General features: G+C 39.2%; 1 protein-coding gene and 1 long non-coding RNA gene across 10 annotated transcripts in view; one reads left to right on the forward strand and one right to left on the reverse strand.

The window, feature by feature from the left end:
• Positions 1-141, reverse strand: part of LOC140844997 (uncharacterized) — a 51,098-nt gene extending 50,957 nt beyond the window's left edge. For both annotated transcript variants that reach the window (XR_012123619.1, XR_012123618.1), the window contains exon 1: positions 6-141. This is a non-coding gene — a long non-coding RNA (uncharacterized lncRNA). The remainder of the gene's footprint in view (positions 1-5) is intronic.
• NABP1 (nucleic acid binding protein 1) lies at positions 13-27,470 on the forward strand. Of its 8 annotated transcripts, XM_073218404.1 has the most exons (9): positions 457-529; positions 937-990; positions 1,264-1,402; positions 3,988-4,059; positions 5,736-5,811; positions 6,201-6,267; positions 7,324-8,426; positions 8,496-25,927; positions 27,089-27,470. In XM_073218404.1, the coding sequence occupies exons 4-7, from the start codon at positions 3,998-4,000 to the stop codon at positions 7,485-7,487; spliced, it is 369 nt and encodes a 122-aa protein (XP_073074505.1). In that variant the 5' UTR covers positions 457-529; positions 937-990; positions 1,264-1,402; positions 3,988-3,997; the 3' UTR covers positions 7,488-8,426; positions 8,496-25,927; positions 27,089-27,470. The 8 variants fall into 8 exon arrangements, with proteins under 8 accessions (XP_073074503.1, XP_073074506.1, XP_073074500.1 ...); XM_073218402.1 differs by lacking the exons at positions 457-529; positions 937-990 and adding an exon at positions 13-217; XM_073218405.1 differs by lacking the exon at positions 937-990 and having other exon boundaries at positions 397-529.

Below are 27,470 nucleotides of genomic sequence, written 5' to 3' on the forward strand. Positions count from 1 at the left end.
CTTACCTGCTTGCTTTTTTCCTTCCACCCTGAGCAGCCGCCGTTGCCTGAACCGTGTAATTACTGGACTGTACCTTCTTTAACATACCCAGAGGGTCCTAAACACAGCAGCCATTCCCTGTGACACAGGGCTAAAGCGCAGGGATGGAGGACTGAATTTCCGATGAAAAAGGGCAAAGAAAACCCCACAGTGGACAGACCGCAAGACACGAGCTACGGTACACGCGCAGGTTTGACCGCAGGAACAGCGGCAGAGGGCGGGGCGGGGCGGGGCGGGGAGGGGCCTGCTGGGAGAGGAGGCTGTGCGAGCGTCACCCGCCCGCTCGCGTCCCTTCGCTTCCCCTCCTCCGTGCCGGAGGGCGGGGCGGCGGGCGAGCCGACGCCTTGTGACGTCACAGGGGCGGGGTGTCCTTGGGGTCCTGCGGACGCGCGGGCGCATTCCGCAGTCGCTGTTTGGGACGCTGGGTGTGCGGTTGCTCGTTGTCCCCTCCCGGTTTGCTGTCACAGCTGGTCCCTCGCCGGAGTCCAGGGCAGACAGGGCGCGCGTCCTTGTTTGTGTGTGTGTGTGTGTCTGCGTGTCACGCGCGCAGGATTCAGGGCTGAGGCGTCCCCTCACTGCCTTTTTTTTTTCCTCCTAAGAGAGGGCAGTTTGCACTCTTGCCTCGTTGCCCGGTTGGGAGTGTTTTTTTGTGTTTTTTTTTGTGAGCGCTTTTTTTATTTAAGGCTCCGTGCTGTCGGGGCTTGTTACTCGATCTCTGGCTAACTGCTTTCTGCCCCTTCAGTTGCCATTCCCACCCAAGGTCGCCCCTCCGCCCTCGACCCTGGCCCGGGAGGGTGGGAAGCTTAGTCCCGCTCCCTGCCCACCCGCGTCTCCGCAGCTGTAGCCGCACCTGCCTAACTATGAATGGGGTCAACGACCCACCTCTTTTTATAAAAGATATTAAGCCCGGACTGAAAAACTTAAATGTCGTCTTTATTGTCCTGGAGATAGGTAAGTGGGGTCCGCAGCCCGGCAGCCACCCGCCGCGTTCCGGGCAGGAGGGAAGCGCGCCGCCGCTGCCGCGAGCCGGGAGTTCTCCTCCCCCACCTCCCCGTCCACGTGGTCCAGTGGCCGGCAGGGCTCGGGTGCTCCTGCGGCGAGGTCCTGGGACTGCGGCTCTCCCGCTGCTCAGACCCCTTGTGACCCCGGAGGTGGAGTGTGCCTTCTGGAAGTCCTCGTTATCTAATACACCCCTTCCCCTTGTTGATTTTTAAATCCTCACAGGACGCGTGACCAAAACCAAAGACGGCCATGAAGTGAGATCATGCAAAGTAGCAGATAAAACGGGCAGCATCACTATATCCGTGTGGGATGAAATCGGAGGTCTTATACAGCCAGGGGATATTATACGATTGACCAGAGGGTAGGTGTGCATAACGCAGAGGGGTGCGCGGGGCAGAGTGCTGCTTAAGTGGCCGTCTGCGGAATAGGAATTGCCTGAGGTCGGGGACCTTGGCAAGTTCCAGAATTTCATGCCTTTTCTCTGGGCCACTCCGAGGAGTTAAGAGACCCTTACACGTTCACTTTGATGGTGGAGAGCGTTGGGATATAAGGTCCGTGCCTTTAAAACCGGTCAGTCTCAGCCGGGAATCTAACCTCCCCCATACCCTAACCTCAGTCTGTAGGTTACGTAGATCTTTAAATACTGATACGGGGTTATTGAGTCTTTTTGGTAAATAATGTTAGCAGAGTCAATACTTAATCTTTTTCATAAGTTATTTAATTTGTCACTTAGTTCTTTTCGAACCTTTTCCTCTTTTTAATGACTTGAAATCCTACCAGTATTTTACATGTACTCAACTTTATTTAGACAGTGTGGGAATTAAGACTGTAGTGCAGAATTTAGCAGTTTTTGTGATATGTCAAATTTGAACTCTGATGTAAAAGTTAAGAGGGGAAGGTCACAATATTTGGAAGGCACATTCTCAAAAATGATTTCCTGTGCCTATTGCTATAAGGTCAGTGTTGTAGAAATACCAGAATGATATGCAGAAAATGTTTGGTAGAAAGATGTCTGTAATACTTCCATCCATAAGAGTCAGTTGGTAGATTGCGTTTTAAAAATAATTTAGCACAACTATTTTTTTGCTTGGTAGTTAGACTACCTTTAAAAACTTACCAAGTCTTTATCTTAGGAAGGTAAAAGGTCAGGAAAGGGTCTTGAAAAATAGATTTTGGAATTTTTGTGGTCAACAGAATTGTAGTAATTTATTGTTCATAACTATAGAAAAAGTGGGTGGAGATTGATTTTTGGTGTTAGTACGTAGAACCTCAAGGAAGCTTTGGATCATCTAGAATGCAGAGCTTACAGCCCTTGAATAATATCTTACAGGCCTTACAACATCTTCAGGAAGTGAGGCAGCATCAAAGAAGGAAGTGAGAGTCAGGACTTAGACATTTTATTCTCATACACTGACTCATTATGACACTAATTGTGTCTTTTAAGTTTCCACATCTCTAACTTAATACACAAAAAAATTCCTGCATGGGAGGGTATGGTTAGGATTAGCATAAAGTTTTTTGGCTGCCAAAGTATCTCATGTAGTGACCAGAAGTGTTTTATACACTGTAAGCAGCATCTCTTTCCAAGTATTTCATATTCTGCAGTCATAGAAAATACTTAGATGGGACCATCAAAAAAACTGTGGAAAAAACTAAGTTCAGTAGCCATATAATATCCGGGATTTCAAGGAGTACAATTTAACCTAAAATTCAAAACTAAAGAAACTTATTTCCTAATTTCAATTTGATGAAGTTATTACACTTCCACTTCCTCTTGTGTAAATGGGAATAATTATACTCACTAAACACATCCAGCAGAGTCTGGCCCATTGTAAGACCATTAAATTCTAGCTGAATCTAAAAAAAGTGGCTTTAAGGAAGACATACATCTAAATAATCGTAATTGACATGTTTATCAGAAAACCCTGCAAACATTGATCTTATTACTGATACAAGTGAAATTAAATGTTTAATTACATAACTTCAAATTTTTTCTCAAAATATGCATTAATTTTTATGTAGGGGACATTCTAGTGCACTGTTTTCCAAGTTACTGTACAGTAGAATGGTGAATGGAGTCTTTAATTAGTAACCCTTTCTAAATGAAGAGAATTAGCAAATTTGCATTTACTTACCTTAAAAGATAAGTTAATCATTATACTTAGTTATAATTTATTATTATAAGCCATGAAATTACCACAGTAGTTGTATTAAAAAACCCCACTAAAAACCAAACCTTGGACTGATTTTTCAGTATTGATTAATTTACATTTTTTCTTAGATTTGTGTGTAGGATTATTTTTATCTAATGATGCTGTCTGCATTTAAAATTGTTCGGTCAAGTTGGTGTTAAAAATTGCAAATTTAGAAAGGCAGATAGGTGAAAGATTTGTGATCTTAGTTTTTTTCAGCCCTTCATTAAATTTTACCAAATTTTCAGTAGTTTGGGAACCCTCTGTTTTATGGAGGTAAAGGAAAAACCATTATATCAGTATCTGACTAGACCAAGTGAATGACTGCAAAAATAAACACAGGATGTTCAGTATATGTATCCTGTTATTGAAATATAATTTTCACTTTGCAATTGAAGGTCCTCCCTTTGTTATTTAAGTAAAGATGTGATCTTTGGGGTATAACAATGCTTGGTTTGTGAAAAGACTATTTTCCAGGGTTGTAGTTTCGATGATTCTGTCACAATTTGCAACAGAGTTTTCTTTGTATTTTTCCTTAGTAACACGTTAACCAAAATTGGGTTAATTGTAATTGATTTACTGTGGGTAAATCTATGGATTTTAGTACTTACTGTGGGTAAGTCTATGGGTAAATACAGTGTATTTTATTTACATGGTTTTTGATCCTCACTGCATCCCGATACAAAAAATACAGTATAAAAATATATTTGATTTAACTAGAAGCTTATATACATAAACTGATGTTTCTTTCTAGCTATGCATCCATGTGGAAAGGATGTCTGACACTTTATACTGGAAGGGGTGGAGAACTTCAAAAAATTGGAGAGTAAGTATTAAAATGCATTTCATTTAAATTTAATAAATTACAGATAGTATCTACATAATAACTGGTAGGTATAATCTATAAACTTCTTCCTTGGCTTTTTTTTTTGAGGATTAAACTGATTGCCTTCAGTAATTTAATTGTAAAAATAACTTCACATGTATGTAGTTTAAGAGCTATAGCTATCAATACTGTCTCCTATGGTTAATTGTGTCAGTTTTTCCTGGCAAAAAGCATTAAGAAGCTGCATTTGAGACAAGCCCCAGTGGGAACATTTTGTAGTCTGTGGGAGCACGCGTCTTTCAGGTGTCATAAATGCCATTTGAATTAGATTCTGTCTTCTAGTGAATTGCCAAATAAGCTAGGTATAGGTTTCATGCCCTAAGTTTACATTTTGTTTTTTCTCTGTTAATGGGTGAATATGTACTTGTGGTAAAAGGACTTGCAGCAATGACAGTGTGGTCCTATATGTGTCTACAGTCTAGGTACCATACAGGCAGCTGCAATGCAAGCTTCCATATACTGCTACCTGGTACTCTTTACCCTGACTTTAAGGAACCATCCTTTTTAGGGGTGTTAAGGTAATTTAGCCTCCATGCTAGCCTACACATTTGGGATGTACTCATAAAATATGGTGTTAGGCAAGTGAGCCAAATCATTAGTTCATTCGTTTCATTAATGCCTAGAGATTTACCTAATGTCCTTCAAATTGGAGGATATTTAAAGGGAGAAGTCACAAGTGGCACAAAAAAAGAAAAAAGGAAAATGTTTTCCATCCTGTAAGGTTAAGATACTTTGTTTGGTAAAAATAAGCAATCACGTTAGCCTTTAAAAGATCAGAAACTGGTAAAATTTTGCCTTCACTAGGAGGAAAATTGGGATTTCCTTCTGTTTGTATTTTGAGTAGTATTCGAGCAGTGTTTATGAAAGGTTATAGCATCAGTATTACCAGAAGATTTAGGATCCTGCCCTGACTTTAATATATAAAGAAGTATTTATAATAATGGAGATCGGTATGTGAAAAACCACTCAATTCTTAGTGACTTTGTCAGGGTCAGTCTAGGATTTGCCAAAACTGGTTCTGATTTCTTATTTGTGGGGTGAGGAGCTAAGAAAATGCTCATGTGTAATGTTATATACACCATAGTCAGTTTATGAGAAGCATTGGGATAAACTGTTGTCTTGATAGCCAGTTATCTGTATTCATATCTGAAGAATCCACTCTTAACCTTGAATGATTATCTTTGCAGATTCACAGTGATTGGTCAAAAGAGGGACTGGATGAGAGTGTGTGAATGGATCAAGGCATATCCATCACCACTGCTGGAAAAACCACTCAGGAACCCTACACATGGTTCAGTGGCATAGTCTGTGGAAAAACAGAACAAAGGAGTGTTTCTGTGTCTTTGCTCTTTGACATGTTTTTTTTTTAATAGTAAAGAAGAATAATTAAATACAAAATGGAGTGTTTTATACAGGCTATCAAAATGTTTGGTTTCTTATGGAACATAAGCATTTAGAAAATTGTTACAATCGAATAGAGTTAGTTAGCATGTTGCTTTTTAGTCAATTCATTTGACACCTAAATTCTTCATTCCTGTAAATTGGGTATGCTATGTAAAGAAAGGTTGATTCCTTTATTTCCGAAGTCATTTAATTTGTCCTTCATTTTCTTTCAGATTTTGTATGGTTTATTCAGAAGTGCCAAATTTCAGTGAACCCAACCCAGATTATCGAGGCCAACAGAACAAAGGGGTAATTAATCCAAATGTATAGTCTATTTTTGTGATTAGGCCAAAATCTGACTGTAATTCTATGGCTACATTGCCAGCAAGAATTTTAAAAGGAATCTTTTAAGTCATGCATTCCATATGTTTGGTGAGTCTGTGTATGTTCAGTATCATATTAATTAAACATATGTGCCAGTTAGCACTTGGTGGAGTGGGAGTAATACCAGGAAATGCAAAAAGATGTAGCCAGAAGCTGTGAAGGTTTGGGAAACATTCCTGAATATTAACATTGAATAAACTTGGATAAATCTTTTAAAAATTTGTTCAAAAATTGAAATAAAGAGTATGTACAATATGTTATTATAAATGTTTTTTCTAAATCTTCATTTGGATAAATAAAAAAATTTTTTTTAGGCTCACAATGAACAGAAGAATAATTCCATGAATGGTAATATGGGTACAGGTACATTTGGATCAGTGGGTAAGATTTTTTTTATTTTTCTTGTATATTTGTGATCAGGTGAAATAATTAAGGGACTATATATTATGAAATATTTAGAGGAAAAAATTGTCTTTAGGCATTAGTACTAAAAGACAACTGCTAGAAAATAGGGAATTCCCAAATAACTGATTTTCTAGAAAGCAGATATTCTCTCAAGTTAATTTATTGAGCACATTCTATATTTAAACATTTGGGCCAGTTACTGAAAATACAGTGGTGAACACTGGCTAATAATAACAAATCTAACTTTCGGTGATGCATCATGTTATTTCCCATTGATTTTTATAAAATTTCCATTGATTTTATAAAATATAGATGCAGAATTACTGGTTGTTTTCATGAGCTGAAAGCCTTTTATCTTCAGAATAATAATAGCTCACCTTAATTTTTCATATACTGCTAGCTACCTCTTTAAAAACAGACCTTTACTCCTCAAGTACCCTTAGATGTCATGTTAATGGTTCTTGCAAACATGTTAAAAGTCTTTTGAAGTCTTTATCCTTGAATAACTGAGGAAAAGTCTTTTGTGACTGGATTTCATTGGGGTGGCTGAAGTTTTTATTTGACCTGATGGCTACATGCTGTGCTGTAGCACAGCTGATGGTCATCACCTTGTGGGAAACTTTCTTTCTTTTCCTTTAAATATTAGAGTTACTTGTCTCTTTTGAAACATTACCCTATTTGAACCAAATGCCAGTACTCATACACTACTTTGTCCTTTTTCTTTTTTTTACCCTTATAATGTAGGAAGTGTGTTATCTGTGCTTTTTTCATACTCTACTAATTTCTCATTCTGTTACCCCAGTTATTCTTTTTTCTCTCTATTAATGAAGCATGAAGTTAATATATTCACAGTAATCATGTTTGGAAAAACTTAGAATCTACATCAAGTTTTTCCATAGTTTAAAAATACAGGCAATTGTTTTCCCTAATGTTACCTGTAGGTGTTAATAGCATGTATTAGAACTTCAAATGATTGTACTTCTATAGGTCAGTATCTGAAAATGGTGATGAATTTCTATATTCTTTTTTTAGGAAACGGGTTTGAAACTGGCCCAGAATCAAGGGGATGCCAAGTTTCATATGCTGGTAGAAGCAATGGTCGGGGACCTATAAATCCACCAAGAACAGCTAATAATCAAACAGTCATGACCACAATAAGTAATGGCAGGGACCCTCGGAGAGCGTTTAAGAGATAACCTATGCCAAATACTCATGTAGTTTTTAAACTATATTCCCTACTTGAACACTTACTGCACTTTTATTTATTGTTAACTGTGAAAACTGTTCTTTATCGGTTTCGTTCCATGTTTTTGGTTTGTTAACAAGAGTGGTTTGTTTTGATAGCAAAACTGTACGGCTGTTCAAGTCTCCTACTGAAGAATGGGAACACTCTGAAAAGTAGGGGCATTTATTTTTAGAGCAAAAAAACTTTGAATATTCTCTAAAAAAACCTGCACCCATTGGTGCAGTTACATAAGATACCAACATTATAGCCTCTGTGAGTCTATCTTCTGTGTAAATTTTGTAATATTTAAAATAAGGCTTACCGGGAGATGTTCTTTTTCCTTAAATTCGTGTATTGCCAACTAAAGCAATAACCACTAAAAAATCCCCAAAATTTAGTCAATGCTAGCAGAAGTTTCTGAGTGTTTGTGAATCCAGGAATGATTGCTTCATTGAATGACTGTCATTAAGATTTTTCCAAGGAGTGAATCATCCTAAACTTGTTTGATTACCAAAAAACACATTCTTTATCAGAATTATGGAATAGAATATGATCTGTATTATAACAAGTCATTTTTATAAGAAAGCTACTTTTATTTTAGGATATTCCTATTAATACTTACTATCAAAAACTGAGGCCTTGAATATTTATTTTTTGAAGTACTATGTCAAATGTTAAAGTATAATTTGAAGGAGTTACAAAGTCATAATAAATACTGATCTAATTTAAAAATTGTGGTAAATAACACATTATAGTTAAGGCAGTTCAAATTGAGTTCATGTAGAAATACACAGTTTATTTTACAGAGTCCCAGTTCATGTAGAAATACACCATCTTTTTGAAGTTATAGGGTCCTAGGCACTTGGCGAAACTCAGCCTGGAGTAAAAATCTGAGGTACTCTATTTAAAGGTGTGTGTGTGTGTGTGTGTGTGTGTGTGTGTGTGTGTGTGTGTGTGTGTGTGTGTGTGTGTGTTTCAGGTTTGTGTGTGTGTGTGTGTGTGTGTGTGTGTGTGTGTGTGTGTGTGTTTCAGGTTTCAGAACACAGTCACAAAAAATCTGAGGTACTCTATTTAAAGGTGTGTGTGTGTGTGTGTGTGTGTGTGTGTTTCAGGTTTCAGAACACAGTCACAAAGCCTTATCAGTAGAAGTTAAGAAATGGCTCTCTTAAAAAAGCAAATACAGCTTTATTTAGAAATGTACCAGTAGAATTTATTTGTGTTGTAAATGGTCCCCAGTTCCACTTTTTACTTTACGGTGGATCACTGGTAAATTTTTCCTTTGTTAATTCAACTTTTCTTTAATATTATCTCTTGAATAAAACTTGCATTAATGTTAAAAGACCTACCTTAGTTTTGTTCTTTTAGTGATGTCTAAGGAGAGCCAGGATGTACATATTATGGTAGTTTAATTTTGGCTTCAGCATGGCAACTACTTAGCTCTGTATTTGCCGCTTTGTCTTTTTTTCTCCCACCTCAAATCTCAAAGTAATTTAGGTAGACTTTGCTTTCTGACCTTAGCATTTAAATATAAAAACTTGTGCCAGATTATTTGTCTAATTCAGCGTATCTAATTAATATTTCAGTGCCCACTACATTAGGTACCATGTGAAGGGTATTAGTGGTAGATGAAATAATGGATATTCTTGAGTTTGTTTATGATCTATATAGTACTTCAGTAATAGGGATTTATATATTACTGATAAAAGTTTTCCCTTTCTTCATATACTAATGATTATAGTTAATTTGGCTTTGTGGCTAAGATGTTCACAAAATTACAGATGCTTAAAGAAAAAAGGTACAAAGTAGTGTGTAATTTTTTCTTTTAAATCTATGAGGTAGGAACAATATAAGATATTTGTAGGAGAATATAGTGTTAAAGGTGATTTTAAAAGAAAGAATTTTGGAGTTTGGAAAATTGAAATAATCAGGTAAGGATTGCCGAGCTCCCAATCTTGGCCGCGTTATCTCGTTACCTGTGATGTTGGACCTGCTATTACACCTGAAACCTCTGTAAGCCTCAGGTTCCACAACTATAAAAACAAGTAAGTAACACATAACCCTTTGTAAAGTTATTTAAGGTTTTCAATGGGAGTGGTTAGAATGATTTCTGGCACATGATCAGTCACGTGGTTGTCTAATCATACCTCAAGAGAAAAAAAAAACACAAGGTTAGGAAGTATGGATACCTCTTACTATGTTGAGATTAAAGAGAGACCTAAGCTTTTACTTTTGTGACTGATATTTGCCTCAATAATTTAACCTTGTTCTGTGTTCTTTTTTATTAACCAATTTCTTTTTTCTTAAGGGAAGCCTCCAAAACCAAAGCAAAGTGAGTTACAATCCATAGTGAACATTTGCCTTACCAGTCTTCTCGGACAGCACTCATCAAGAAGTTAACAGGAAGGAAGATGCCTACCTTTTTCCATCACGGTGCTTCCAGCTGTCAAATTTTAAATAAGTTTAAACACCTACCTAAAACAAAAAGCATCTAGGTTAAAAATACACACACCTAGGATTGTGTCCCATTTCATTTCCACAACACAGTTCTGGCGTCAACTGAGGTCTCAGCCGCCAGCTGCGCTCCTGTCTGGGCAGGTTCCGTGGGGGGTTTGCCACAGTACAGAGAGAAAGATGGAACCCGTAAGGCCAGAAGATACGGAAGAGTGAAGGGTGCAGTGACTTCCCCACAGGCACTTAGGTTTTTTCTGTAGTATATCAACACTCTTTTTGCTTTATTTCTACAGTTAAAAAAATTTTTTTTTATTACGGTATTATTGATATGCACTCTTATGAAGGTTTCACATGAAAAAACAATGTGGTTACTACATTCACTCATATTATCAAGTCCCCACCCATACCCCAATGCAGTAACTGTTCATCAGTGTAGTGAGATGCCACAGATTCACTGTTTGCCTTCTCTGTGCTACACTGTTTTCCCCGTGATCCCCCACACCATGTGTGCTAAACATAATACCCTTCAATCTCCTCCCTTCCTCCCCAACCACCCTCTCCAGTCCCTTTCCCTTTGGTAACCACTAGTTCCTTGGAGTCTGTGAGTCTGCTGCTGTTTTGTTCCTTCAGTTTAGCTTTGTTCTTATACTCCACAAATGAGGGAAATCATTTGTCCCTTGTCTTTCTCTGCCTGGCTCATTTCACTGAGCATAATAGTATCCTCCAGCTCCATCCATATTGTTGCAAATGGTAGGATTTGTTTGTTTCTTATGGCTGAATAGTATTCCATTGTGTATATGTACCACCTCTGCTTTATCTGTCTACTGATGGACACTTAGGTTGCTTCCATATCTTGGCTATTGTAAAAGTGCTGTGATAAACATAGTGGTGCATATGTCTTTGAATCTGAGAAGTATTTGGGTAAATTCCAAGGAGCGGGATTCCCGGATCAAATGGTATTTCCATTTTGAGTTTTTTGAGGAACCTCCATATTGCTTTCCACAATGGCTGAACTAGCTTACATTCCCACCAGCAGAATAGGAGGGTTCCCCTTTCTCTGCGTCCTCACCAACAGTTGTTCTTAGTCTTTTCCATGCTGGCCATCCTTACTGGTGTGAGGTTTTAATTTGCATTTCCCTGATTAGTGATGTGGAGCATCTTTTCATGTGTCTATTGGCCATCTGAATTTCTTTGGAGAACTGTCTCTTCATATCCTCTGCCCATTTGTTAATCAGGTTATTTGCTTTTTGGGTGTTGAGGTGTGAATTCTTTATATATTTTGGATGTTAACCCCTCGTCAGATATGTCATTTACAAATATATTTTCCCATATTGTAGGTTGCCTTTTTGTTCTGTTGATGGTGTCCTTTGCCATACAGAAACTTTTTAGTTTGATATAGTCCCATGAGTTCATTTTTGCTTTTGTTTCCCTTGCTCAAGGAGATGTGTTCAGGAAGAAGTTGCTCATGCTTATATTCAGGAGATTTTTGCCTATGTTGTCTTCTAAGAGTTTTATGGTTTCATTACTTACATTCAGGTCTTTGGTCCATTTTGAGTTTACTTTTGTGTATGGGGTTAAACAATAATCCAGTTTCATTCTCTTGCATGTAGCTGTCCAGTTTTGTCAACACCAGCTGTTGAAGAGGCTATTATTTCCCCATTTATATCCATGGCTCCTTTATCATATATTAATTGACTATATATGGTTGGGTTTATATCAGGGCTCTCTAGTCTGTTCCATTGTTCTGTGGGTCTGTTCTTGTGCCAGTACCAAATTGTCTTGATTACTGTGGCTTTGTAGTAGAGCTTGAAGTCAGGGAGCATAATCCCCCCAACTTTTCTCTTCTCAGGATTGCATTGGCTATTCGGGGTCTTTTATGGTTCCATATGAATTTTAGAACGATTTTCTCTAGTTTGTTGAAGAATGCTGTTAGTATTTTGATAGGAATTGCATTGAATCTGTAGATTGCTTTAGGATGCCCATTTTGACAATATTAATTCTTCCTATCCATGAGCATGGGATGTGTTTCCATATATTGGTTTCTTTAATTTCTCTCAAGTGTATTGTAGTTTTCAGAGTATAGGTCTTTCACTTCCTTGGTTAGGTTTATTCCTAGGTATTTTATTCTTTTTGATGCAACTGTGAATGGAATTGTTTTCCTGATTTCTCTCTCTGCTAGTTCATTGTTAGTATATAGGAATGCCAGAGATTTCTGCATATTAATTTTGTATCCTGCAACTATGCTGAATTCAGGTATTCGATCTAGTAGTTTTGGAGTGGATTCTTTAGGGTTTTTTTATGTACAATATCATGTTGTCCGCAAACAGGGACAGTTTAACTTCTTCCTTGCCAATCTTGATGCCTTTTATTTCTTTGTGTTGTCTGATTGCTGTGGCTAGGACCTCCAGTACTATGTTGAATAGAAGTGGGGAGAGTGGGTGTCCTTGTTCCTGATCTTAAAGGAAAGGCTTTCAGCTTCTCGCTGTTAAGTATAATGTTGGCTGTGGGTTTGTCATATATTGCCTTTATTATGTTGAGGTACTTGCCCTCCATGCCCATTTTTTTGAGAGTTTTTATCGTGAATGGATATTGAATTTTGTCAAATGCTTTTTCAGCATCTATGGAGATGATCATGTGGTTTTTGTCCTTTTTGTTGATGTGGTGGATGATGTTGATAAATATTTGAATGTTGTGCCATCCTTGCATCCCTGAAATAAATCCTGGTTGATCATGATGGATGATCTTTTTGATGTACTTTTGAATTTGGTTTGCTAATATATTGTTGAGTATTTTTGCATCTATGTTCATCAGGGATATTGGTCTGTAATTTTCTTTTTTTGGGGTGTCTTTGCCTGGTTTTGGTATTAGAGTGATGCTGGCCTCATAGAATGAATTTGGAAGTATTCCCTCTTCTACTCTTCAGAAAATTTTAAGGAGGATGGGTATTAGGTCTTCACTAAATGATAAAATTCAGTGGTGAACCCATCTGGTCCAGGTGTTTTTGTTCTTAGGTAGGTTTTTGATTACCAGTTCAATTTTGTTGCTTGTAATTGGTCTGCTCAGTTTTTCTGTTTCTTTCTGGGTCAGCCTTGGAAGGTGTATTTTTCTAGAAAGTTGTCATTTCTTCTAGGTTATCCAGTTTGTCAGCATGTAATTTTTCATAGTATTCTTTAATAATTCTTTGTATTTCTATAGTGTTTGCAGTGATTTTTTCTTTCTCATTTCTGATTCTGTTTATCTGAGTAGATTCTCTTTTTTTCTTAGTAAGTCTGGCTAGGGGTTTATCTATTTTGTTTATTTTCTCAAAGAACCAGGTCTTACTTTGATTGATTCTATTGTTTTATTCTTCTCGATTTTATTTATTCACACTCTAATCTTTATTATGTACCTCCTTCTACTGACTTTGTTCTCATTTGTTCTTCTTCTAGTTTCATTAATTGTGAATTTAGACTGCTCATATGGGATTGTTCTTTCCTGAGGTAGTCCTGTATTGCAATATACTGTCCTTATAGCACGGCCTTCGCTGTGTCCCACAGATTTTGCAGTGTTGAAGAATTCTTGTCATTTGTCTCCATATATTGCTTGATCTCTGTTTTTATTTGGTCATTGATCCATTGGTTATTTAGGAGCATGTTGTAAAGCCTCCATGTGTTTGTGGGATTTTTCATTTTCTTTGCGTAATTTCTAGTATCATACCTTTGTCTTCTGAGAAACGGGTTGTACAATTTCAGTCTTTTTGAATTTACTGAGGCTCTTTATGGCCTAGTATATGATCTATGCTTGATAATGTTCCATGTGCACTTGAGAAGAATGTGTATTCTGCTGCTTTTGGGTGTAGAGTTCTGTAGACGTCTGTTAGGTCCATCTGTTCTAATGTGTTGTTCAGTGCCTCTGTCTCCTTATTTATTATCTGTCTGGTTGATCAGTCCTTCAGAGTTAGTGGACTGTTGAAGTCTCCTAGAATGAATGCATTGCATTCTGTTTCTCCTTTTAATTCTGTTAGTATTTGTTTCACATATGTAGGTGCTCTTGTGTTGGGCACATAGATATTTATAACAGTTATGTCTTCTTGTTGGATTGACCCTTTTTTTCATTATGTAATGTCCTCCTTTGTCTCTTGTGACTTTCTTTGTTTTGAAGTCTATTTTGTCTGATACAAGTACTTCAACTCCTGCTTTTTTCTCCCTATTATTTGCATGAAATACCTTTTTCCATCCCTTCACTTTGAGTCTGTATATGCCTTTGGGTTTAAAGTGAGTCTTTTATAAGCAGCATATAGATGGGTCTTGTTTTTTAATCCATTCAGTGACTCTATGTCTTTTGATTGGTGCATTCAGTCCATTTACATTTAGGGTGATTATCGATAGGTATGTACTTATTGCCATTGCAGGCTTTGAATTCGTGGTTACCAAAGGTTCAATGTTCACTTCCTTACTAAGAGTCTAACTTAACTCACTTAATATGCTATTACAAACACAATCTAAAGGTTCTTTTTTTTCTTTTCCTTTTTTTCCTCCTCCCTTCTTTATATATTAGGTATCATTCTGTACTCTTTGTCTATCCCTTGATTGACTTTGGGGATAGTTAATTTAATTTTTATTTGCTTAGTAATCAGCTGTTCTACTTTCTTTACCGTGGTTTTATTACCTCTGGTGACAGCTATTAAACCTTAGGAACACTTCTATCTATAGCAGTCCCTCCAAAATATACTGTAGAGATGGTTAATGGGAGGTAAATTCTCTTAGCTTTTGCTTATCTGGAAATTGTTTAATCCCTCCTTCAAATTTAACTTATAATCTTGCCGGGTAAAGTATTCTTGGTTTGAGGCCCTTCTGCTTCATTGCATTAAATACATTTTGCCACTCCCCTCTGGCCTGTAAGGTTTCTTCTGAGAAGTCTGATGATAGCCTGAAGGGCTTTCCTTTGTATATGATCTTATTTCTGTCTCTGGCTGCTATTAATAGTCTGTCTTTATCTTTGATCTATCCTATTTTAATTACTATATGTCATAGTCTTGTCTTCCTTGGCTCCCTTGTGTTGGGAGATCTGTTGGCCTCCATGGCCTGAGAGACTATCTCCTTCCCCACATTGGGGAAGTTTTCAACAATTACCTCCTCAAAGACACTTTCTATCCCTTTTTTCCCCCTCTTCTTCTGGTACCCCTATAATGCGAATATTGTTCCATTTAGATTGGTCACACAGTTCTCAATATTCTTTCATTCTTTTTTCTCTCTGTGCCTCAGCTTCTTTGTATTCCTCTTCTCTAGTTTCTATTTCATTTGTCGTCTCCTCCCCTATATCTAATCTGCCTTTAATACTCTCCATTGTGCTCTTCAATGATTGGATCTCTGACCGGAATTCATTCCTGAGTTCTTGACTATCTTTCCATACCTCCATGAGCATGTTAGTTATTTTTATTTTGAACTCCCTTTCAGGAAGATTCATGAGGTCAGTGTCATTTAAATCTTTCTCGGAAGTTGTATTCATAATTTTACTTTGAACCAGGTTCCTTTGGTGTTTCATATTTGTATGTGGCACCCTTTAGTGTCCAGAAGCTCTACTCTCTGGAGCTGCTCAGCCCCTGAAGCAGTGTCAGGGGTTTCAGGGGAGTGGTATTGGTGCCTGTGGGGAGGAAAGAGCTGTTTGCTGCTTCCTGGCTGCTATGCCTCCCTCCACTGCCTGAACCAGTGGGCCAAGCACACGGGTATAAGCCTCTGTGCTTTGCGTTTGTAGTTGCTGTAGACACATCTTCCCTCTGTGCCTCAGCTTCTTTGTATTCCTCCAGGTGGGGCTGGCTGGGAGAAAGGCGCAGTAGGCTGGGGGTCACATCACCGAGGGGATCCTTGGAGCTGTGTAGCCAGCCAGGGAACTGGAACATCCAAAGATCATGAAAGCTCCCAACGTGCTGGGCAGAGTGCCCCTGGACAATTTTGTCTACCTTTCCTTTCTCCTGAGCAGTAAGCTCTGTGCCATCCTTGCCCCTTTAGCAGCCCTCTTGCTAACAGCTTCCTTGTTAGGACGTCTCTCAGACTGCCCGCTTTTCTTTTGTCTCAGAGCAGCTGGATATGGATCCCTGCTTTCCACAAGCAGCTGGAATCTCTGTGTCCCCAGGAATTCTGCCTGTCTTAGCTTTTCAACCCCCTAATCATGAGAGTACCATGCAAGCACCATGAAATGTAGGTTTGTGCTCCCAGAGCAGATCTCTGGAGTTAGGTATTCAGCAGCCCCAGGCCTCCACTCCCTGCTCCATTTCTCTTCCTCCTGCTGGTGAGCTGGGGTGGGGGAAGGGCTTACGTCCCCCTGGCTCACAGCTTTGGTATGTTCCCATTCAGTGAGGTCTGCTCTTTTCTCCAGGTGTATGCAGTCCTCTTGTTGCTCTTTCAGGATTAGTTGTATTATATATGGTTTTAGGAGGAAGCCTCTGTCTCACCTCTCATGCCATCATCTTTAATCCTCTATTCCTATAGTTTTTTTAACAATTATATTTTAAATTTGGGGATGCCTTGAATATTTATAGTACTATTTGTCACTTGTATGCTATCATTTAACATTTTAAAAGAATAATTTTCTGGGTTGGGTAATAATGCCAAAGGAATGATGCTGAAAACAAATAGATGAGAGGTTAGTAGAAAAGTTATAATTCATGATATGAGAAGGTGTAAAGTACAGTGAGCTGGCCCTATAAAGTTTTTGTAGAAGGTGTAAGTTGGGAGTGTTAACATTAGTCTGAAGACAGTAGCAGTTACCAGTTTATTTAGGTCTGGAATTCCAGTTTACTTTCTTTAATGACTTCCCTTTTCTGATACCGTAAAGGTGATACTGTTCTGAGCAATGTTGGGCTTCCCTGGCTCCTGATCCTTTTCTCTCATGTATTTGGAAAGATTATGGAGACAACAAACATGAAAACCATGTGAAAGCAGTGTCAATACCGGACACTTTTCCAAATGTAGGGCTGTTCTTCTAGGCTTACTGGGATTACTTGCCCTACAGATGGCTTCTTTTTTTTTCTTAGATCTATTTTTATTTTTCTTAACTTTGCTTAATCCTTATCTAATGAGACCACCTCTTATCTAGTATGAGTTATATGACAGATAAAGGCAGATGTGCCTGTCTGTGGTGAAAAGCTGTGTCACTGAGGTTCTAGCCAATCATTAAATGTTGGCATAATTAAACACTCCCACATTTCACAGAGTAGTTACAATGATTAACAAGGTATGTTTCTGAGGAAATCTAATTGTGACCTTTGGAAAATAGAACTGTCATGAATGGTATGTTGTTGCCCTGGGGGAAAAGGTAGAAAAACATTCTATTTTACAGCTATCAACTTTTCTTTACATTCCCTGAAGTTTGCTTTCTTAGAGTTGTGTTCAGGTATTGTTACCAAATTACTCCAGGTTTCTGGGCTGAAAGAATCTAATGATATTTCTGAAAGGACAGATTACAGACTAGAGAAAATCAAGTCTAGATTATGTGACAAGCCATTATTTAGCATTTTTCCCTTTAAACTTTTGACCCAGAGATGTACCAAGGCTGTTTACCACTATGAGATCAAAGTGTGTTTAAAACAAGTTTGATAATAGACATTTCATTTAAGCCTTTTGTAAGGTCTTGATAGGTAACCCACAATTTTATTGTGTGTCCTAAGTTTTAAGAACGTACCAACATAAGGCTTGGTGACTAGCTGCTGAACTGAAATAGAGCCCAGGTGTCCTGAGACTGTTGACATACCACAGTCCTCACCATCACACTGTTGTCTAAACCTCAGCTGGAAGACTACATGTCTTTAAAAACCAGTTCTTCAACCATTTCTAACCAGAAATTCAAGTAAATTTTGTTTTGCATGTAGAAGGGATAGTCCAGTTTCTTGGTCCATATATTGAATACATGTTAAATAAAAAAGAATGATTTATAAACCACCTACATGAGAGTATCCCAAGGAACTTGTTAGAAATATGGATTGCATCTCTGCCAGAAGAATTTATAAGTAGGTCTGGGAGAGCATCGCTTGAAACAGATCCTGAAGACTTTTGTTCCATACCCTTGATATCTCCCCCTAACAGAAATAACTTTGAAACATATCCATGTAACCTCAGTTTCTTTTGCCTTTTTAAGGCGAGAATCAAAGTTCTGGATTGTAATACATGGGAAAATAGTATTCAGAAGCATATGCCTCTGAAGAGTGGAATTGATGGACACAAGCAGCATGCATAGTCCCAAGCAGAATAGAGGTTGAATATGGCCTCTGGATAGTGATTTGTGTTGAATTAAGTTCAAATAGGATTGCTCAAAGTTATATTAATGTTAAAATCACATTGTCGATAGTGGAGTCACCTAGCTTCATCTAGGCTTGTATAGATCAAAGTAAAAGGTGTTTCCATCCTAGGTTTCTCTTAAATTTTTTAAAAATAGGTTTTCTTGTTGCTTATCTCTGCAGGTTAGTTTGCAGCACCTTCTACCTTCCTCCTATCCCCCAGAGCATTCTTCAATTCCCTGTTTTTCTATGTGGAGAGAGGCTGGCTCTATTTAAAAGTAGTGGAGTTGGAGACAAGATAAACATTTTCTGGGAATGCCTACTGAACTTACCACTTAGAGATCTCAATCCTGTGCTGTATAGAGGTGCAGCTGCACCTAGTATTTTTCACAAGTAATTTGCAAGGCACGGTTTGGCTGCAGTATGGAGCCAGTCTTTCCAGTGTTTATGACCTTAGTAGGAGACTAAGGCATCTGACCTAAGAGGCTGGACTAAAGATTGAAAATGAATAAAAACAAGAATAGTCAGCACAACTAGTGCCATCTACTGGTTGGTTACAGTTGCTGTAGTTCAGGAATTTGGATTATGTGGGCTAAAGGTTCCATTATTTCATTGGGTAAGTATTTTTGTCTGACAGTTTAAGCATGATATGAAAGATCATTAAGGGATAGTTTGGGTCATCTATTTAATTTAGGAATAAGCAACACTTGACACCAAAAGTGAATTCACCTCAATTAAACAGGTTTGCTAAGCCCTGAACTGCCCCCAAAGCTACAGAATATATAGGAAAGGCCAAATTTTGTGTTCTTACTACATTTCTCAATAATACTTGTGGGAAGTGTGAACTGTTAAAACTGCCTTTTGGTGGGTGGTGTATTTGTAAAAAACATGGTAGTAGAACATGAAACTGCCCTTGTAGATGTATTCCCTTACCAGTGGTATTCTGTAAAATCCTGGCCAAATGACTGCTACTGTTCTTGTAGTTACGTAGCTTTGCAGAACATAACCTATTTTAAATGTCAGCAACAATGTGCTTTGTTGAAAAGAACATGATTTTGAGCTGAGGAGATCTTAGTTTGAATCCTGGGTCTATTAATTACTGACTCTATGACTCTGAGCCTCCTTAGAATATTTGCCTAGCTGTGAGGACTATGTGAGCCAGTGTATGCAAAATGTTCTGTATCTAGGGCTCAACAAATGTTAACTTTTTCCCCATGAACAATAGAAATAAGATGCAAATACTGGTCATTTCTTCATGCCATTATTAGAAGGCAGTATTTTCTATAATTTTAAACTTTAAATATTAAGTTACTTATATTGTAATTAGGTGTTTTTTGTTTTTTAGCAGTGAAGCTTTTACAGTCTTAAAAGGGTGCAGAAAAGCACCTGTGCTGATGACTTCACATGGCAGGCAGCTTGTAGGGTTGAGTTTTTATCATAAACATCTGCTGAAGAGCTGAGTACCTTGTGTTTTCCATTCACCTTTGTGCAGAAAGTGAAGTTATGGTTATGAAATTGCAGAGGAAAAGGGGGGACATGTGGGCCAGAGAGGAGGTCAGTGGCCAAGGAGAAGGCAGAAGGTATGCTGGCAGAAATTCCCAGTGATACACCTCAGATTAGGTATGCACCCAGAGAGTGGAACAGTCTGATTTTGATAAAGCATTGGGTAATCTCCTGACATTTCATTATAAATTTCAAACATAAAACAATTTTGAGGCAACTGTTTACGTGTAAACACCTGTGTATTAACCACCTAGATTTAACCATTAATATCTCACTAGTTTTATCACACCCATCTATCTATTCCATTCATCATCCATTTTTACATTTCAGTGAATTGCAGACATCAGTACACTAAATATTTCTCTATTTCAGCATGCTTATTCACTAGACAAATATTTTACAGTATTTAGTGTAAAATTTACATACAAAGAGATGCATATATTAGATACACATTTGCATGTTCTAATGAATGCCATGTCCTTGTAACTCTGCCCCTGCCTATATAACTCAAACCCTTGTCAAGATAGAACATAGCCATCACCATAAATTTAAACACCCATCACGTACCTTCCCAAGTCAGCCGCCTTGCCTTGACTCAATGTTAGCCACTCTTCTGATACTTTAAAAGCCATTCTTAGTTAAAGGGAGAATTTTCTTGTGTCAAGTTCAGCTCTATATTTCCTCACTGAATTAACACCAACTCCAAGCATGCCAGAGGACTGCCAAACCCAACCCCCTCACGATCTCAGAAATGTCATCTCAAAACCTTGATTTTTTCATTCTTTAGAGTTGTTTCAATTTAGTTCCAGTTCTGCCCTTCATCTTTCTTTGCTCAAGATGTATATATGGCACCCTAGACTCTTGGGGCAAAACTGCTGGCATGAAGCTGAGCAGGAGGATTGCTTGCTAGGCCTGCTGCTGGAGGGAGGTGGCTACCTAGGGCACACTGCTCTGCCCCAGAAAGCTCTAGCTGAAGGTGGAGCCTGTGGCAGGACATGATATGAAATCCCCTGGGTTGGAGTGCCAGGAGTAGAAGAGATGCCAGAAGCTCAAGGGATACACCAGAACTTAGTGTTTTCAGATCAGGTGCTCAGCTATTCAAATTCTGATTCTAAAACTGTCTTTCTTAAGTTAACGAGCTGATCACAAGTGCCTTCTGCTCCTTAGGGCTTCGGAGTTAGCATATTCAAGAGGGTATAGATTCCTTGCCAAGCAAAGACCCCAGCACTTTCAGTCTACAGGGGAGCATCCCTAAATGAAACATGCTAAAGAAGACACCACTGAATAGTCTTTCCCAGTTTGTGCACACACATGGCACATGCTGATCATTGCCAACAAAGCCATCTCTGTGTTTAATCTCTACATTTCCCAGTCTGTGTTTTTTCATCACTTGGTGCTTAAGGATTCTCTCTGCTTCTTTAATGGTCTACCCATCACTCATTGAGCACTTACTGTATGCCAGTACTAAGCTAGTGAGTTGCCTACACTATCTCATTTATTAATGAACCTGTGAGGGAGACATACTTTTCGCATTATGATAAAAGATAAACATATTAAGATGAGGAGGATTGAGTAATTTGCTTGAAACTCAGAGGCTCCTGCTGATTCACTGGACAGTGCTGGACAGGAGGTGGAGCTCAAGTTGGTTTTAAAAGGGAGGGTAGATTCAGCTATGGGCACTGGGGAAGGTGAGCAGAAAGACAACTTGACTAACTCACGTTTGTTAGGATCTGCATACTTTACTGTCAAGTGAATACAGGCCCAAGTTGTTAAACTTTGTCATAAAGGTGTCTCAATAAGGAAAGTGGGATCATTGGGTACCCCACCCTACCCTTCCCAACACAGATTTAAGAAAAATTTGAATTACCCCATAATTTGGGAATAGAGAAAACTTTTCTAAGAGGTCAAAATCCTGAAATACGATAAATCTGACTGCATTTGCTTGGTTTAAAAAAGTATAAAGAAGAATGATAAATTGGGAAAAATATTCGAAATTTCTATCACTGACAAAAGGCTAATATTTCTAATACATCAGAAAATTGTAAAAAGTAGAGAAGACCAATGCCTATGGAGACACGGACAAGAAATACAGGCATTTCACAGGAAAAATTCAAATGGCTCCTAAGCATATGAAAGGAAAGCTCAATCTCATAATGAGAAATGCAAATTAAATGCCATTGAGATACCATCACTTTTAGATTGGCAAAAAATATAAAGCTTGAACACATTCTTTTGGTCACACTCTGAGAAACAGGTGCTTTCATTCGGAACTGGAGGAAATGCACACCGTGTAACCCCAAGGGGTTTGGAAGGGGGTCAGAGGATTTGGCAATTTTACATTTGAATATGCCGTGTGACTCAACAATCCTGTCTGGACATCTATCCCTGTGGCAGAGTGTTTGCAAATGGCTGCTAGAATACCTTTGCCTGTATGGCAAATACCTTTGTATTTGGGTAGCTTCCCTCTTCCTGGTGGCAGGAGGCTTGCCTGTTTTGCCCTAGGACAGTAGCAAACTTAATGCAAGCAGAAAATTGAGAAGTACTTGTGCACTGGGGCTTGCTCTTTTTTGGGGTGCTTGGAACACCGAGAGTGCCACAAAAACATGTATAACTGAGTGCTAGCTAGCCTGTTGGAGGGTGAGAGGCCACTTGAGGCACCATAGCTGCCAGCCTTTTGATGTGTGAATAATGACTCTATCTTGGACTATCCAGATACAGCTGAGCTGACGGCTGACTTCAGTCACGTGACTGAGAACAGCAGGAGGAAGGACAGGGCTGAGCCCTGCCAAAATTGCTGACTTACAGACTCTTTCTGCTAATAATTGATGTTGCTTTTTGCTACTTAGTTTTGAGGTAGCGTGCTATATATACCAAGAGCTATATATACAGCAGTAAAGATACACTGGCAAAAATAGGAAAAGACATGTTCATTGAAGCATTGCCTATAATAGGAAAAGACTGAAACAACTTAGACATCTACCAGTTCAGGAATGGCTGAATACACGGCCTTGCTTTCACTCAGTGGAATACTAAGCAGCTGTATCTCTCTACATACTTGGATGAAGTCATTTTTAAGATATATTGTTAAGTGTAAAAAAAAAAAAAGAATAGTATGTAAAGTGTAATGAAATCCAGATCTTGGAGAGGCTGAGTTTGTAGCACATTGGATGGCAGAGAAGCTCAATGGGATGGCACAGGCTAGGGGTGAAGACACCAGCTGAGCACCTGTGAGGCCCCCCTGTGAGAGCTGGGAAGCTGGCTGAGATGCCCGCAGAACTCACGGAGTACTGCTGTGCCTCTCCTGACCTGCAGCTGCTTTTAACTACCAGGACGAGCTGGGAGAGCCCTGGGGAACTTGGAAGAAATGCCCCTTCCTCTTTCGGTGTCCCTCTGGTGCCCTCTTCTGGCAAAGCTTAACACCTTGCCAGTTGGCAAAAGAGAAATGTTTATAGGTTCCAGCTCCAGTGTTGAACATTGGAGCAAGGAAGGATGGGTTTGAAGTGGAAAGAGTATTAAATTGATAATTGGCACACATACTGAAGTATTTATAGATGAAAGAGGATGTCTGTGATTTTCTTCAAGACAATCCTTTGCATGGGGGTATAAGATGAAGCAAGATTATTCACATGTTGATAATTGTTGAAGATGGGACTAATTATATAACAGTTCATTATATTCTACTTTTAATATACATGAGATATATAAATATGTTCAAATATGTATGAGAGGGATACCTGAGATATATATGGTAATGAGATATAGATGAGATACATGTTCTATATTTGAAATAAGCATATATATGCATATATACATGTACACATATATGTATGTATAAACATTCCTTACTTTTAGTACTTAAAAAAGCTTAAAAATGTGAACTGATATGTTACCTGTCCCTAGGAAGCTAAAGCTGTATATTATAGTCTAGCAATCTAGGACTGTTCAGAGTCTGGGGGAAGCCAGGTCTCAACCTTATGTAATCTAAATATGCCCTGACTGGAAGGCGGAACTGCTACTCTAGCTGCCTGTGGGAGAGAAAGGGCTTTCCATCCTATGGAAATTTTGGAGCTGGGGCTAGGTGGCCAATATAGGTAAAAACATGTTTTAATGTTTAAAGGGCCAAAATAATTGCCTTAAGTGAGTTAATGTGTATCACGGGCTTAAAATAGCGCTTAGAATATTCTAAGTGCTGTGAAAGTGTTTCTTATTATTTTATGTTAGTGATTTCCCCATCCTCAGCCAACATGAAACAATCCTTACTGCTGGCAAGGCCCCCTGCTACCCTGCTGATGCAGTGCTGAGACTCTGTAAGACCCAAGAATCAGACCTTGGACTGTCATAGGAGAGCACCTCAGAGTCCCCCTGTTTCCTTTGCTGTTTGTTTTTCTAGGGGACAGTCAGCAGGAGCACTGCAGCCACAAGACAGGGTCTGCCCGCACACTCTGCCAGAGTGTGTGGGGCAGGTAGCAATAAGGTGGTGGCTCCCTAAGAGCTGGCAAGAGAGCAGGCAGCAGAATCTGCTGTGCACAGCGGGGCCCTGAGTGCGGGTAGGCTGCAGGTGGGGCCCCAAAGGAGATCAGGGCCCTCACAGCACTGTGGGGCCCATGTAGGCACCTACAGGAGCACAGGAATGTAGCTGAGATGTCTTGCTTTATGGAAGGTGAGGTGGAGGTTGTAGACTGTAGACCCCAAGGATTTTAACAAATGGTGGGAGGAAGCTGATGGAACCTTGACTGGAGATTTTGGAGGGAGTTGTTTTATTTATTGCCCCTGGGTGATGGCAGTGTGTTTGTGTGTGCACATGTATTCGTGTGACATATGTATGTTCATGTGTGTATAAACATGTTTGTATGCAGCAGTGGTAACAGGAGGATTTAATATCCCAGTAAAAATGAGTCAAACTTCATATGTAGATTGAATAGCAAGTGAACAATGCTGGGTAATCAACCTGATAAATATTTTTCCCTTTATAGTGGAGTTGCATTTCATATACATTAAGTTTATGGGAATTCACCTTAAAGTGCTTGGCTGAGTAAACAGTATACAAAACAATAAAAACAAGACAGAAGTTAGAGAAAGACAAAAATATTCATTTTAATAGAGCATTAACTATGACAACAACTGGGCCTTCTCTGTGTCATCCCAGTTCTTGTGTGACTCTCAGAGTAGAACATCTTGTTGCTGTCGGTGGGATTCTAACTGCTAAAGATATAGTTTGTTCTTTTTTTTAAAATACTTATTTGTAGAACATGCACCCTAAATGCAAACCAAATATCTCATCCAGAACTCAAGAATACCAACTTCTCACTCTCTTATAAAGTTAAAAATTTTGAAAATTACATTTTTCATGTTTGTTAGATTAAGTAAAATCATTGGTATATTAAGTGGAATATTACTGTATGGGGCTGTACACACAAAACTATGCATTTCAAATTGGTCTAAGGGAATTTCAATAGATTCTTAGGTGCTGTATAATTTTATTTTGTATGGTGACTTTAGACCCTGTTCCTGCATAAAACATGACTCCTCTGTTTGGCGTCCATCATACATACTGAATCAAAACAATGATCCCATTTGAATGTGTTAAATCAGTGTTGCACAAAGGGTGTGCAAAAATTCAGTGTTTATCCATTCTTTTCATACAAAACAACAATAGCCCCTTAAAAGCAGGGTGAGTTGAAGATGAAATTGAAAGTGAAGATGAAGTTTAAAAGTAGTATCTTGGGAAGGTCAAGGGATGCTGGAAAACAATCCTCCTTATATCTCAAAGGGACCAGACAATAGCAGATAGAAATATGATAAACCTGCCATGAGGACATGAATTTGGCTATGTCGGTTTCAAAGCATAAGCTTGGTCTTATCTGTTCTTACCTGACAATGTGAATACTATAAATTCACATTTGAGCCGTCCATGCCCAACCCGGCCCCTACACTTCAGCCATGCTGTGTACAGCATGAAGCATCCCCTCATCCAAAGCAGTCTCGTGGTCACTGCTCAGGAGGACTGAAAGTGCTCTTGATTTGCCCACTCCCTTCCCTGTTGTTTTTTTGGACCCTTCCTAGGAATTATCAATATTACTGGGCTGTCAGCCTGCCTGCATTTCTCGTTGATTGGAGGCACACAAGGCCCCTGAGAAGTGAACTCAAGCTGGCCCAGCACTGGCTCTGGATCACCGGCTGCCCCTTGCAGTCTGTAAGACGGCCAGGTAATTGTGTTCTGCGGGGGTGAGGAAGGTGGTGGGAAAGGGTGAGAAACAGTCCTGGGAGGAAAGGATCTGAGAATGTGCATCCAGACCCAGAACAAAGCCTTAGTCATCAGGGTGGGAGGAAGCTGTGAATACAATGCAGCAACTGTTCCCAGAATGTATCCTTGGTCCCCGGAGCTGGCTGGTTCCCCAGGAAGGAGAGTGCTACAGAGATAGAGGGAAAGTGCTGATGCACTGACTGCGCACCATAGGGGAGGCCCAGTGCGTGGCCCCGAGAGTCCTCCAGCCCAGGTCAAACACCATCCCTGCCAGAGGACAGGGAGAGGTTCTTTATCCACATACACTTTAGGACTCACCTGAGGTTTCAGTTTTGGGGGTTGCCAGCTGGAAGAGTGTTCACTGCTGAGCTCACGGGATAGTGGGGGAATGGGGGTACAGGCAGTGAAGTGGTGGCACCTGGATTGTGGGGGCTCCTCGGGTTGTCGCGTTGGAGTGATGCTCCTCAGGGAGCTGGAGAGCCTCCATCAGCCTCCAGTGAGCACTAAGCTCATCAACCTTCTTGGTTTTAAGTTCTTCTAGTACTTCAGAGGATCTCCTTACATATAATGTGGACTTATGCAACTTTATAAAAAGTAGTTTCAAAGTATTAATGTGAAATAAATTTATTATGCTTTAAAACTTTAACCTGTCCCATCTGTGGGTGGTTCAAGACTCTTGGGGGACAGAAGCATGAGTTTCTTGGCTTTCCCGTCGTATTTTTTTTAGACTTTAGAAGGTTAATAATGCAACTATTTTTATTTAAATAAGAAAATATATTCGAAGATTTTTCAACACTTTTCAAGAACAGTTTGGGAAGAAAAATTTGCTATCTATTTGTTTTATGTGATGTCCACACACCCCCCTAAAACTAAATCAATATGCAATAAAATCCTGGGGCTGTTGCTGTCAGTTTCTCACTAATAAATTTATTAGAGCAAATCCCCCCTGTCCTACTCATATACTTTCCTTACATTTTGCATCTGGGTACACTTGAAAAAACCAAAAGGAAAAATGTCTTGCTTCATGATAATTTCCATCTTACTCCCTTCTTACCTCCTGCATTTTTTCCCCTGCTTCCTGTAGAAGTTTTGTAAAACTGCATGGGGCGTTTTTTTTTTCCAGGAAGGAAGGAGAGAAAGTCAATTTGGAAGAATAACTGGCTGCTTTTCCTGATTATAATACAGAGAAGAGAGAAAAAAAGAAGTCAAAAGCAGGGCCCCATTCTCCACTGTCTAACTCTTACCTCCATCCTTCCTCCTCTGGATTAGGGTCAGGGCTCACCTCAGTTCTAGAAAACATTGACCTGACCATCAGCTGCGCTGCTTAGATGCCTGGTCCTTCTTTGCACCAAGTGGGCTATGGCTCCATCCTGAATGCTGCCATGCAAACAGTACCCATTCATCACTGATGGGTCATGTCTACTGGCTTCTCTTTTTCTTCTACAATCATATGCAGAGCCTGGCTTCATGCTTGTAGGAATTAATAAAGGAAGAGACAAACATTA

This window comes from Manis javanica, chromosome 12, assembly GCF_040802235.1.
Source record: "Manis javanica isolate MJ-LG chromosome 12, MJ_LKY, whole genome shotgun sequence".
Taxonomy (NCBI): domain Eukaryota; kingdom Metazoa; phylum Chordata; class Mammalia; order Pholidota; family Manidae; genus Manis; species Manis javanica.